Consider the following 14,141-nt stretch of genomic DNA (forward strand, 5'->3'; position numbering starts at 1 on the left):
TACTTTCTAGAATACACAGATCTGATTAAAGCTATCCAGGCTGCCAAACAGAAGGGAAAACTTACAAATCTCTTTTTTGCTCAAGATTATGCCAAAGCTACTGCAGATCATTGCAAACAATTTTTAGACATGAGGCCTGCTCTCCGCACCCTGAATGCCCGCTATGGATTGTTTTATCCTTGCCTCTTCAAAGTGACTTATAAGAACAAAACGACAAATTATGAAGATCCTGCACTTCTTCAACACTTCCTGAACACCTGCAGAGATGACATTCTTTTGCACCATCAAGTGTCTGACTTGTTTTGTATTCCTGTTCAGTGTTCTCTCCTTGCCTGACCTTCTCTCTTCCCTTTCTTCTTCTTTTCTTTTCATACCTTTCCTTTTCTTTTCCTTATTTTTGTTGATACATTTTTCATTCCATACTCTTTTCGTATTCTAAACCAGATTTTCTATTTCATTCTTTGTCGTTCTACTTTCTATCAGTATCTCAGTAATTAATTCTGTTTCCTTATTGTTTGCATAATAACTGTTCAAGTTAAATATGATTGGTTACTTTTAGAGTTGTTACATGGAATGTTAAGGGAATAAACAATCCTATAAAAAGACAACGGGTATTAACCCATTTGGCTAAATTAAATACTGACATAGCATTCATTCAAGAGATGCATTGTCTGATACTGAGGCGTCTAAATTAAAAAGATGTTGGGTAGGTAATGTTTTTTCTTCCCAAGCTCTAGGTAAGAAAAATTGAGTCTCTATTCTCGGTCATAAAAAAATACTATGTATCTATTACTCATCAAGAATGTGATTCGGAAGGTCGTTAGATAATAGTCAAGCTTCTCTTAAATCAAATACCTTTAGTCCCTTTTAACCCATTTTAATATCAGATCATGCTCCAGTTTATGTTGATTTTGATTTGTTACCCTTTACTCCTCATGCACGTAGATGGCGTTTCAATAATATTTTATTATCTAATTTTACAAGCCAATTCACCTCCTTAGCTTCTGAATTATTTTCCCTCAATTCTACTCCGAACTCTTCTCCTGTTATGATCTGGGACGCCTTTAAAGCTGCAGCCAGAGGCTTTAATATAAAATGTGTTTCTCAGAAGAAATCTTTTGAAGCTAAAAATACCCAAATGCTTGCTGAGATTAAACATCTTGAGTATATTTATTATCACTCAAACTCTGAATCTTCATTAAAAAAAAGTATTGAAGCAAAAGTTTAATAAAATAGCTACAGAAGCTGCCTCTTCATATCTTTTAAAGAGCAGTGCTCGCTATTATGGAGGTCAAAATAAGATGGTAAAATTTTTAACAAAATTACTTGAAAAATACAGTGTAAACGGACTAAAATAAAGTCTATAAGGAACAATGCTGGTACTTCCTTATTTAAAGATAACAATATTTTAAACTAGTTTGTTACCTTTTACAAAAATCTATATACTCATGAACAACAACCAACTTCAACTAATCTTTCTAATTATTTTCAGTCTATTGACCACCCCATAATACTGACTTTACATCTTTAGAAATTGATATCAAACACTCTGAAATTACTCATGCAGTTTCAGTCTTAAAAAGGGGGAAAGCTCCAGATCCGGACAGATTTACTATTGAATTTTAAGCGCAGTTTGCTAATCTACTTCTCCCACGTCTTTTATTACTTTTTAATTCTTTTATTACAACAGGCGCGTCTTCGGGAAAATTTCAGGAAGCCATGATCTATTTAATACCCAAAGACAACAAAGACCCGTCTCTTTGCAAAAATTACCGTCCAATTTCCTTAGTTAATCTTGATTATAAGATATTTGCAAAAATTCTTGCTCTTCGTATTGATCCCATTTTACCTAATCTCATTGCCCCCGAATAATCGGGATTTGTCAAAGGTTGTTTATCATCCGTTAATTCCAGAGTCTTTTTTAATATCCTTAGTAAAGTTTCCTCTCTTGATTACCCTTTTGCAGCTATAGCGTTGGACGCAGAAAAAGCATTTGATAGGATTGGATGGGATTTTATGTTTCAGGCGCGAAAATGGATAGGATTTCCTCCTAAATTAATATCTCTTATTTCCTTATTGTACTCAGGTCCCAAAGCTTCTATTTTTGTTAATGGAAAAATCTTGTATTATTTTCCTCTTCTTAGGGTAGTACGTCAAGGTTGCCCCATCACTCCTCTTTTATTTATAATAGTGTTAGAACTCTTTTAAACTAAAATCAGGCAGGATTCTCAGATTACCGGATTCAAACTTGATACTGCTCATGTCAAAATGTCTGTTTATGCAGACAACATTCTTTTATATTGTTCTCCCTCTACGTCCATTCCGTCTTTTATGAATCAGGTTGATATATTTTCTCAATTATCCGGTTATCATCTCAATTCAGACAAGTGTGAAGTCCTTCCCCTGAATGTGTTTTGCCTTAAACAAGATTTCATTTCTACCTGTTTTCCTTGGCAAACTTCTACGATAAAATATCTAGACCTGTGGTTTTCTTCAAACATTCCAGAAATGCTAAAACTAAATTTTGACTATATTATTAAAACTTTATCTGACTCTATTGATCGTTGGCACCCTCTTTTCTCTCATGGTGGGGACGTTAAGATTCCATTAAGATGATGCTTTCTCCTTTGGTTTTATATATTCTTTCTATGATTCCTGTGCATATTCCTGGTTTTTACTTTAAAAACAAATGACTCTCTTTTAACAAAATTTCTTTGGTAGAACAAATCCCCCCGAATAGCCCTGTCCACTTTGAAGGCGTATAAAACTTCTGGCGGTCTTAATTTTCCTAATTTCAAAAACTATCACTATGCTTTCTCTTTAAAGCAATCTTCCAGTTGGCTTTCTCATGATCAGTTTATACATCCTCCTATCTGGTTGTCTATAGAAAACTATTTTTTGTATGTTTCCTTTCAAATTTATAGAATCTCTTGCTTTTACCAACAATATTTCTTCCTTTCAAACTCCAGTCATTTCTCATACTCGTAAAATTCTTGCTCCTCTCTTACCCTCCTCATACCCTTCGTATTCTTTGTTAGATCAACAGCCCATTTGCCATACTAATTTACTATAAATTAAAAATCGCACCATTTACTGGAAGTCTTGGAGAAATAAGGGTCTGCTTTGGATTTCACAACTATTACTTAATAATATCCCTTTATCCTTTTCATATCTTCAAAAACAATTTTCTCTACCATCTTCAGGTAGACTGCAATATGATCTTTATATCCTTCCCTTTCCCAGTACCTTACATCCTTACTGTCCACGCCTTCTCTCCCCTCTAAATGTTCAATGCTTTTTCCCTTAATATGTCCTTCTCAGCTTCATCTTTATTTAAATGCTTATTTCTTTCTTCTGATAGGAACAAAACAAAGGCTGAATTGGCTTGGGAAAAGAAATCGAGGCTAAAAATACATAAAACCTCCAGAGCTGCTAACACTTCTCAATCGCTTTATTTTGTGTACCAACGCCTTTTATTTACTCCCACAATATTAGCCTCTTTCTCTACAAATTCTACTTCTACTTGCTGATCTTGCCCCTGCACAAATGCAGATTTAAAACACATGCTTTTTGATTGTGCTCCCGTGCATCGCTTTTGGCAATTAGCTTGGTCTCAAATGAACAAAATTTTAAAACAAAGGTCCCTTTCTCCCATTCTAACGTTTTTCTAGGTTCCCTATCACCTTCCTGGCCTCAATCCTCATCTAATTTTAAACTAGTGCATTTATTATTGGCAATAGCTCTTCACCTAATAACTTCTAATTGGAAACAGGCCGACAAAGTCACATTTAGAGCGTGGTGGAATGCCGTTTGTTTTCATCATAGACTTGATACCAATTACATTACCCCTGTGTCTATTAAAATTGATCTTTTATGGCTCCCTATATCCACATATTTAAACTTATATGGCCCCACACAGTGATCTTTCAGTCAAAACTTCTGATGAAGTTCGGAAGCCTCCTTGATACACTTGCTGTCTTTTGTTCATTTAAATAAGCTCTCATCAATATTCCCTTTGATGTTCTTCTTTATTACAATTTGTTCTTTTCACTTTTTGAATTGTCATTTATGCATACAGGAATTATTTCCATGTGTTATTTTTTCTTCCAAGATAATAGTGCTAGGATTATAATATATACATTTCCTTCACTGCCTTTCCCCCCATGTAATCCTTTTTTTCCTTCTTCACATTTTCATACAATGTTTATTGATAAATTATCTCAATGTAACGTACTTTATTGTACATGCTGTTATTCCTTGAAATTTATTGTTTCTTTCTGAATAAACGTTCACAAAAAAATGAATAGATACTTTAAAAAAATGTTTTAACCCTATTTAGTGTTAAGACGAGGTCTTTGCAGGCTCTTTAAACAACACATAGCTGGCATTTTTATTTTGGCAACCCTACTTTATATTCCAATTAATGAAAATCATTCTAACACTACGGCAGTAAATGTAAGTTACCAATATAATGAATAGGCAGAGTGGAGGACCAGGGGGCACTGGAACCAGGAAAAAAACTAAGCCTCAGTAACCAGTTTACAAAGGTATGGAAATATTTAAATGGTCTTTAAAGACCTGTGAAAAACTTGGGCGTGCTGGAGATAAGACTCCGGACACTGCCAAACCGAGCCCCCAGCTGCTCGAGCTGCAGCAGCCCAGGCTGAGTTGCACGACGAGGGTAGGGGCCGATGCCCTTTCAGCCCTAGGGCGTGGTATGCCTGGGAGAGGTTGTCAGCTATACCCCGCTATTAATCGCCCATAAATTGTCGCCGTTGATGAAAGTAAAGAACTCGTATTGGAAGAAGAGTTACTTATTGTCACAAACTTACACAACCTCAACCCCTTACAAATCTACAGGCGGAGTTTGTTTAACTGTCACGGCTCTCCAGGTGGAACACAATGGAATGCACTATGACAGAAGGGAAAGGGGAACCTAGGTACATACCAAATGCCACATTTACAAATACATGAATCCCTAAATATTGGGTGGAAAGAAATATACACAAAATTACTAATGTGACCATGTACACAAATCACAATACCAACATAGCCATCAGTACATTCAAACAGGCCAACTCAGCAGGACACCTGTCAAAATAACAAATTGCCCATCTAGGAACACTTGATTTTGTGCAAATTGATTCATGTGCCCAGAGCCTAGGTACACTCTTGGATGTACTGCCAGTCTTCTATTCGTGGCCTCAGAATGAATACCTTTCCTTGATAGAAGTGACATTTTCCTTAACAAAAGCCCTGAAATTATTTCTGCTTCATTTTCGTGTACTGGTGCTCGCAGAAACGAAGGGGAGAATCCCTAACATTGAATAGCTATCAATTCCATGCACAAAACCATGGAACCACACATTTATTTTGGAAGCCACATTTCCTGTGATAAAACTACCATACATTACAAACACACTATTAGGAAAGTACCTAACTAGTAGAATACCCTCTAGGCCTCTTCCTTTATCCAGATTATTGAAATATTTCTAAGCACCCAAAGAAATGATTCAAACACACTAACGAAAAACGGTAGTGTGTCCTGGTCCGACATTACATATTTTGTCTTCAAAATCGGATATAAAAATATCATCCTGCTGAGTGTAGATTTTTTTTCTACTATTAACTCAAATGAGGCAATATTTTGGATAACTATAATCAAGACATTTTTTTTATATCAGGCACTATTCGGACTACATTAGTCTGGTACCACACATAGGGTGGCATATTCAGAGCAGTGCACACGCACACCACTGGCATGGAACTTACTGTAAAATAACCACACAGACTGACCAACCTCGTTATACCTTCACAAGTTCAGACATAATGACTTCTTTTAGAAGTTTTTTTTTCATACCTGGGAGCTTAAACAATTGTTTTTCAGATTCATCTACTTGCAGCCTGAGGATGGTAGGTAACATTTCCTTTGGTGTAGTGCCATGCAGTCAATACCTCTAACGGACTTCAAACTCCTGGTCAATGCACAAACACATTATTTTTCTTCTAATTCAATGTTATGCTACCCACAGAATCTCACTGGTACCCTTCAGCAGTCACTTGCTGCCCCCTTCACTTGGTAACTCACAGCAGTTAGATCTGACCATCCAGTGTATTTGAGGGTGGATTCCTTTTCCTCCAGAGTTAATCTGATGATAATCAGAAGACGAAAATTTAATTCACGAAAATCACTTTAATATGCATAGCTCATACAGCCATTTGGAACACAAAAGGGATGATAGGGCTATTTTGCATCAGCCACATTTTCAGCATAATTAACATCAACAGTTGTGAAATCCCCCTTAACAAAACATTAAGTCAGTGTTCGAGGAAGGATCACTGCGCTGACCACTAAAAAGGCACCTATAAGTGAATACCCCTCAGAAAACAGTGAATATTTGAAAGAGTTTTAAATCCATCACCAAATATTAAACATTATACAATATGCTACTCGAATAATTCATAAATACCTAAACTAATTTCCTTCACTGGAATGGGTGCAAATATTAGCACACAAGAAAATAACTGGTTGTCCTAATATTCCAATTTTGAATGGGTAAATATCATTCAGTGAGTGTATTTTAACTGATACCGTGAGAGGGCCTTCATATAGATTAAGACTTATGTGCTGTTCTTTATTTTGCATTAACACAACAACATAATGAATCCATTTTATGTACAAGAAATGTTACCTGTAGGTGTAGGGACCTTTTTGTTCCACGACTGGCCTGTCTCCACCCAGCACTTCCTGTGGATTCATAACATTGAAAAAATAGAATTGCATGTAAACAGGCGGTGGAGGGTTCTTCCACACGTCAAATGAATCTGTGCCATTCTTTAACACTGCGGCCTGAAAGAAAGAAGACAAAGGGGATTTATTATCAAATGATCACTGGTTCCACAGCCAACTTTCCAGATAGTGGGGACGGAGGTTAGGGGAGGGAATATGAGGTTAAAAGAAAGAATGATTTCACTTCCAAGAAGCTTCAAAGAGGATGAGGTGGAAAAAAGTGGGACAAATTCGGTGGAACCCAAAGGTCAGCCTTATGGCAGGAGCTGGCGGACTGACTAAGTCAATGCACTGGAAAGGGAGGCCCAGACCATGGTGGACAGTAAGAAAAAAAATGGCAAGATAATGAAAGCTTATTCGGCTGCACATAAGACTGTATTTAATGAATGTTTATTTGGTGAGATAAAGAAGACCCAGCCCCACAACTGGAAGTAAGCGATTGAGGGAGCAGAGGGTCCTACATGTCACATTCAGCTCCATGGTCCCACCTGGTTACCTGAGGTCACAAAAACAATGCTGTTAGCATGGAGAAATGGCCTGCATTATTTGAAATGGAATAAAAAAATATATACTTTTTTAAAAACACAATAAACCTCACTATGGGACAGAGACTGGTTAACAAGTTCAGATAAGACCAGAGACTTGGTGGAATGGGATCGTATAGGCCTATCAAAGCTTGTATATGTAGGTGTATGTGAGTTTGTGAATGGTGCAATACATGGTTGACTATGAGTTCCATTTTGGGAGTCCCAGGGCTGTGAGGTGAAATATGAGGATGTACAGAATTGTCCCCTACCCACCATATTTGTGCATGACTGCATTCTTTTAAGCTGGGTGGGATACACTGGAGAAGCGAGAGTCTGGCTTCCCCGGTACACTTCAAAGGGTGCTCTTTGATTCAGAGTAGTCACAAGAAAGAGGCCTGCGTACACCTCAGGAGGGAGATTGGGTTGAAAAGGGATCATAAAGAGGAGGGCTGAGGCCCGAGCTAAACTTTTGATGCACACATCAATGTGACTAACATCCAGGTGTGAATTTTAGTCAACCCCATGGCTTGTATTATGGGGCTACCAGCTTTAGAGATGCTTCTGCTGTGACCTTTTTCTAAAGGAAGAAAGGGCAGATGGGTGAGCACTTCAAAGGAAATAAACCCCCTACATAAACCTCAAAGAGTCAGACCCTAAATCACATTTGGTGTCTGGAAATGGACTATAAGAAGGGGAACTTGAAACCCCAAAAACTGTCAAGCAGTCAGATGGGCTGTACGAGGAGGAGAAGCTCTGCAAGACTTCTGCCTGTGACCAGGACTGGGGGCCAAGGCCTGCTAGTCTCCCTGCTAGTTGAGGGGACATCACCCAGGAAGTCCAAGGGCACCGACCCTGGAGCCTGAAGCACCAGCAACTACCTGCTTGCCAAGAGCAGTGTGCGCTGTGAGGAAGATGTAAGTGTTGGAGGGGGTGAGGTTCAGTGGGGAATCCTGTTGAGTTGATTTGCTGAGCACGGTTTGACGAAACTGATGCTGTGCTGATCGGGTCATTGCCCATGTGCAAGACAATATTGACAACTCCTGTATGTCAGGAGAGGGCTGCAGTGAAGTGAGCCATGAAGATCGCTGTGTCAATCAGCCAGAGCTTGTGTGCTGTGAGAAGTTGGAGACTCTATATGCCAGGAAGGGCCGCCAGAAAGTGAGATGTAACCAACATGGTGTTGATCAGGTTAGAGCACGTGTACAGTGTAGGATCAGCAACCCAGTACGCCAAGGGAGTCCCTCGTGTACAGACTGCCTTGTGAAGTGGGCCATAGCCCTTGAACTGTGAATAGCCAGCAATCCTGTATGCGGGGAGGGGTAGCCGTGCAGGTATCTGCTGTACAGATTGTCTTGGTGCCCGTGTGCAGTGGAGATAAGATGACCATTATGCCAAAGGGGGGTGTCATCAGGACCAGCAAGAAGTGTGACCTGGCCCAGAAAGTTGTGAGTAACACTGCACACATACACAATGATGAGGGATCCGCATCAGGAATTTTGCATCGCTTTCCCCACTCTATGGGACTGACCAAAGACTTACCCTGCAAGGAAGAGCTGCAAATAGCCTCCGGTCACTGCGAGTGTGCAATAGCATGTGAGGTCCTTGAGGACCGGCAACTGCTGCCAGCCTGGAACGCGTGCAGTAAACACAACTGAACCAATTGCTGCCGCTCCAGCACCTGCAAAGGAGGTGCACTTAGGAACTTCAGATGCTTTTATCCTCAGGAGAGGAGTAAAACTAAAAGCAGGCCATGTCGGCCTTGGGAAACTTGCTTGCTAGATAGCACTTCAGCACTAGAACATTTTTGACTTTACAATAGTGGGGCTTACCCTGGATGTTTGCTTAAGTGATTGAGGAATAACCACGATTTCTAGAGAGAGGAGGGAGTGTGACACAGGGAACTGCCTATGAAACACTAGAGCCCTGACCTCAGGAGGATTAAGTTATTGTGACTGAATGTTTTTGTTGTAAATAGGAGCTGGAGCCTGGTATCATGTAGGTTACTTTATTCAAGTCTTCAAGATGATAAGTCAAGTTACAGAGAAGACCCACCAGGAGTGACTAGCTTGCCACTCAGCCTGCCTGGTTCCAACTGCCAGTTGTCACCAGGCCAAGCCACAAACACTCCATGATGTCACCCAAGGTTCTAGTGGTGACATCATGTGAGTGACCATGAAACCCCAGAGGTAGAAAGAAGACAGGTTAAATATAACAGTTTTATTTAGCTTAGTGTCAGTAGCAGCAAAATAAAAATACTTTATAAAATTGAGTATTTGGCTGGACAATAATGTATTGTTGCTGCTGCAAGTATTTTGAGCTGTGGACCTGTGTCTACCTCCCCCGACCCGAGGGAGGAAGGACTGCTCAGACCATGCTAAAACTGACAGTCAAGTGCAGAAGAGGTACTTGGCCCATTTGCTCAAGATCCATAGTAAGTCAGGCCCTGATACATGAGGAGTAAAAGACCTCAACCCCCACACCTGGGCCTAGTAACCCCTGCTTGCCATGTGGCCCTCTGTAGGGGGTTCTAACACTTTTCTTTATATAGCCGGATTGATTGCTTCCGCTGTGCAGACATCAATGCCACCCCAAAAGAACAACACACTGGGCAAACCACCTACAGAGACTGGTTTGTCCCTTAGCAAACAAGACTTGTTTTTGCTATCCAAATCAGAAATGTCAATATGTGTTCTGCCACGTCTTTTGATAACAGCCTATAGAGGACTTATTTTGGGTACCCAAATCACAAATGTCAATATGTGGGGGCATGGCTCAGACGCCAACTATGATGGCGTCCTGAGTCAAGAGCTCTGCCTTACGCCAGAACCTTCATCACATTTATGTGTTTTTATGGCCCCTCTTTTTCCACATCACGGGGCATCCTCCTGGGCTTTCTTCACAGGAAGTTGAATTCTTATCAGCATCCATTGCCCGGGGGCTCGCGTCACAAATAAACATCTCCATCCCGCAGGACAGGCACTATAATGATTACCTTAGTGCACAAATTAACAAACATTAGCAATGCAATAGGTCTCGCATTAATTAAGTTTGAGCTATTGGCATTGCTAAATATTGCAACACCAATTGCAACAAAAGTCTATAAATTGTAGGCCAAAAAAATTTGCATTTATTTTGTAGCAATGGTGGCATGCTGCGCGTTAGATGAATATGTTAAAAGTAAAGTGCGCCATACTGCGATTGCTACAATAGTTAATTGTGGCTGCGTTAACAATTGATGCATGCACTGATGTCTGGTGGTGTGTGTGCCTGTAGAAATTGTGCACTGGTGGAAGTGTGCACTGCCAGCTGGTGGTGTGTGTGCCTGGTGGAAGCGTGCGACGGCTGGTGGTGTGTGTGCCTGGTTAAAACGTGCACTGACGGCTGGTGGTGTGTGCCTGGTGAAAGCGTTGCGATAACTGGTTGGGCCTGACCCGCGTACGCCTAAAGTGGGGTTGAATGGGCAGAGTACCCCGGCAAGCCTGATGTAATTCAAAAGAGCTGTGGCTGAACAATTTGTCTGCGCCTCAGAAGTCGGCGCTCTATGCCTTCGCGTGAGAGTGGCGAACATACTCGTTTAGTGGCAATCTAGTTGACGTTGCAGCACCTGCCGTGCGATGCTGCACATACCTAACCCGAGGTGTGTCCACTGCTCTAAAGTAGCAGTACTCGCCCATGCCAAGTGGAAGTCTCAGTACTCGTTGGGGTGGGGTTGGGGGGGGGTGGCTAGTGGTCAGAGGTATTGGGCGTTGGGGGCGGACATTTAGACATGCCGGTACTCACTATTTAGTTAATGTAATTACACTGAAAGATGGCAGCTGTAAACAAGTGGGAGAGGTAGGGGGAAGCATGCGCCAGGCTGTTTAATTGTAGCGTTTGTGCATTTAACTGTTCATCTGTAATCTGTATCAATAATGAACATCAGACTGCCAATAAAATCCGCTGAATTGCAGGGGCGCTTAGGCAGCCTTCGGCATCATTGCAAAGTCTGAGAAAAGCCCTTCAGTAGGCACGGCAGAACTGGCTCGCTGGGGCACAAGAAAAAACCTGCCAGCTGCTCTCTGAACAAGGTATGGGAAGTAATTGTGGGGTTTGTTTGCTCGGTTGAAAAGCCTGCGGAAACCTGAGATTGCTGATGATTCTCCTAAGCCCCGTGCTAGAATACGGCATGCCTTTTCTATGTTGGGTTAAGTCACAAATCTCCGCTATGACTTGATCATTCAGGAAAAAACACAAAGTCACCCGAAAATACTCAAAATAGTGTGTTTATAATTGTTTATTGCAGGGGATTTTGCTGCTATGTCATGGCTTGCATTTATCAATTGCTTGCCCATAATAAAAACACACACATTGCTCCTATCAAAGGGCTCAGAGAGAAGGAAAGAATGCAGTTGTTAAGTGAACAGTGCTGCTGGAATTCACTGTACAAACAGATGTGTCAATGAGATCAGGCATGAACTCAGCAATATCAAAGTCTTCTATTTTATTTCTTTGATCATGACTTGGAACTTAGTTGTGCTCTCATAGCGTCTGTTATTTTAAAAGTATAACAACTACACAGCTTGCGCTTACAGCTATTGCTCGAAAGGGTGGTCTGCAACAGACAAGAAGAAGCATTATGAAAGGTTTTTGTCCAACTTGAAACTGTATTATTGAATCCAAATTCAAGAGGCTAAACGACTTATGGAATCTGCTGATTATTTAGAGATTCACAAAAGATGAAAAACTGTGTCAACTGCGGAGAAGAAACACAAACAAGCAGTGGCGGCAGCGAAATGAAAAATAAATAAAACGCGAGTGTGCCGCGCCGGGTAAACATGCGCGTAAAAAAAAAACCACGATTGTGAGGCGCTGGTGAGGCACGCACGTCACCGCAAGTGCTACCTTGCCGGCGATCAGCTTGCTATAACGCGCATGCGCGCGCTCTTGTGCGCGTTCTAGCAAGCTGATCGCCGGCAAAGTAGCATTTCTCAGAGCTACTAAATGTCTCGGCCGAGACCAGCGATGCGCTGGATCAGGCCGAGACCTAAAAATGGCTCAATGTGAAATGCACAGGTACAGGAGAATGTCCTTTCTGCTGCCGCCACAACCTGGGGTTTGGTCTCTAAACTGTGTTTTTACGCCCCCTCTTCCTCCACACCACAGGGCCTCCTCCTGGCCTTCTTTTTTCTCAGCTTGCCTTTTTTTAAGCACTTGTGGCTTCCGCGGCTTCTCTCCCCTCAACCCCATGGGCACCTTTGTCTGCCCCTTCTTTCCTTAGCATGCACTCCCTGTCTCCACGCCGTGAGACAGTTTCTCTCCGGTCCTTAATTTAAGCTGGTGTCTGTGCTGGTACGCACATGTCCAAATTTAAATAAAACTTGCTCGTTTGTGGAAAATATATAAAAGCACATTATTAAAAGAACACTGAGCATCCTGGCTGTAATGTATAACAATTGCAAAAAACACAGTTGATCGACAGAATGCAGAACAATGTCTTACATTCACCCCAGTACAAAGATCTGGGCCTAAATCCATCGTTGTTTTGCACTCCACATCACCCTAGGTCAGACACTGGCTATATGCAAATCAGCCTTGACCCTGTGCCTCATGGGAACAGTCCAGCCCAAACTACCAAGCCATGTCTTTTCTAGTCCGGAATCAAGCATCCAAGGACCGGTTTCAGGCTATCAGCCTTCTTCAGCCTGGATAGCTTGACTCCAGTGATGTGGAGAGCCTGGGACTCACGTCTGAGCATACCCAGCCCACTCGGGGTGAAAATTGCAAACAACACAGTTGATGGACAGAATGCAGAACAATGTCTTACATTCACCCCAGTACAAAGATCTAGGCCTCTGTGCACATGCTCACTATATGTACTATTGGTTCCAACCATCACCTTTTATGCCCCCACTTGGCCATTGAAGAAGGCTAACTGGCTCCTCTCCCCACCGCCTCTTCCTTAGGAACGTGAACTCTCAGAGAGAACTAAGCACACTCCACAGTGCCATGCACTAACTTCGTATGGCGCCGACTTGCAAGAAAAATGAATAAATCTCGATTATATTCACTACTTGCACCACTAGCCAAATCAGCACCTTCTTCCAGTAGCTCATGAAGCCTTATGCCACAACATGCTTAGTAAGAGGAAAATAAGCAGCTGGGGTGATCTATATCATGAAGGGCTGTTCAAGGATCAAGAGGCGTTTCTCAGAGGGGAGTCTACCATGCAATTGGAGTTTTCTAATACATCAGAATTAGGCAGGACGTATGGGCTAATTCCCGAACTTTCCTCAAGATCCCTGTAGAGACGCAGTCTAGTGGTTGCACGTCACGGTCTGACGTGACTTGCCGGCGGCCATGTTTGGCTGCGCGCGCACCCGCGCTAGATTGGCGCGAAGGAGTCGGTACGAGCAAGACCGGCTCGGCGCTCTATAGGGATAATTAATGTTAATAAAAGGCTTCAAATATACAGCGACTGCAGCGTGGTTACTGGGGCAACATACATCATTACAATGGCGACGAGGGTGGGATGCCAGACCCCCCACCCCCCACAATGAGAGACCACACCGAGGGAACCAGCAAGACACCGGTGGGCAAGTACAACACATGCCAAACAGAACCACAGCAGAACCACAGCGCCCAGCGAACCAGAGGGCCGAGGAAGACGACGCTTACTGAGCAGGTACCCTATAGAGCGCGGCAGAGCACTAGAACACCTTAAGGCGCAGGAAGGCCACCACAGGAAGGGACAGACCCCGGGTGGCAAGGAAAGTGCGCCAGAACCTAGCACAACCTTGAAGCCTAGAGGAGCGCGCTGGATACCTCACCAAAGCGCGAGGGGGCTG

General features: G+C 42.1%; 1 protein-coding gene across 1 annotated transcript in view; it reads right to left on the reverse strand.

The window, feature by feature from the left end:
- SCARB2 (scavenger receptor class B member 2) overlaps window positions 1-14,141 on the reverse strand; it is a 567,669-nt gene that overhangs the window by 446,228 nt on the left and 107,300 nt on the right. Inside the window, exon 2 of the mRNA XM_086961781.1 lies at window positions 6,693-6,850. Within this exon, the coding sequence (XP_086817907.1) occupies window positions 6,693-6,850 (158 nt within the window). The remainder of the gene's footprint in view (window positions 1-6,692; window positions 6,851-14,141) is intronic.

The sequence above is a fragment of the Lissotriton vulgaris genome, chromosome 3_1 (assembly GCF_964263255.1).
Source record: "Lissotriton vulgaris chromosome 3_1, aLisVul1.2, whole genome shotgun sequence".
Classification (NCBI taxonomy): domain Eukaryota; kingdom Metazoa; phylum Chordata; class Amphibia; order Caudata; family Salamandridae; genus Lissotriton; species Lissotriton vulgaris.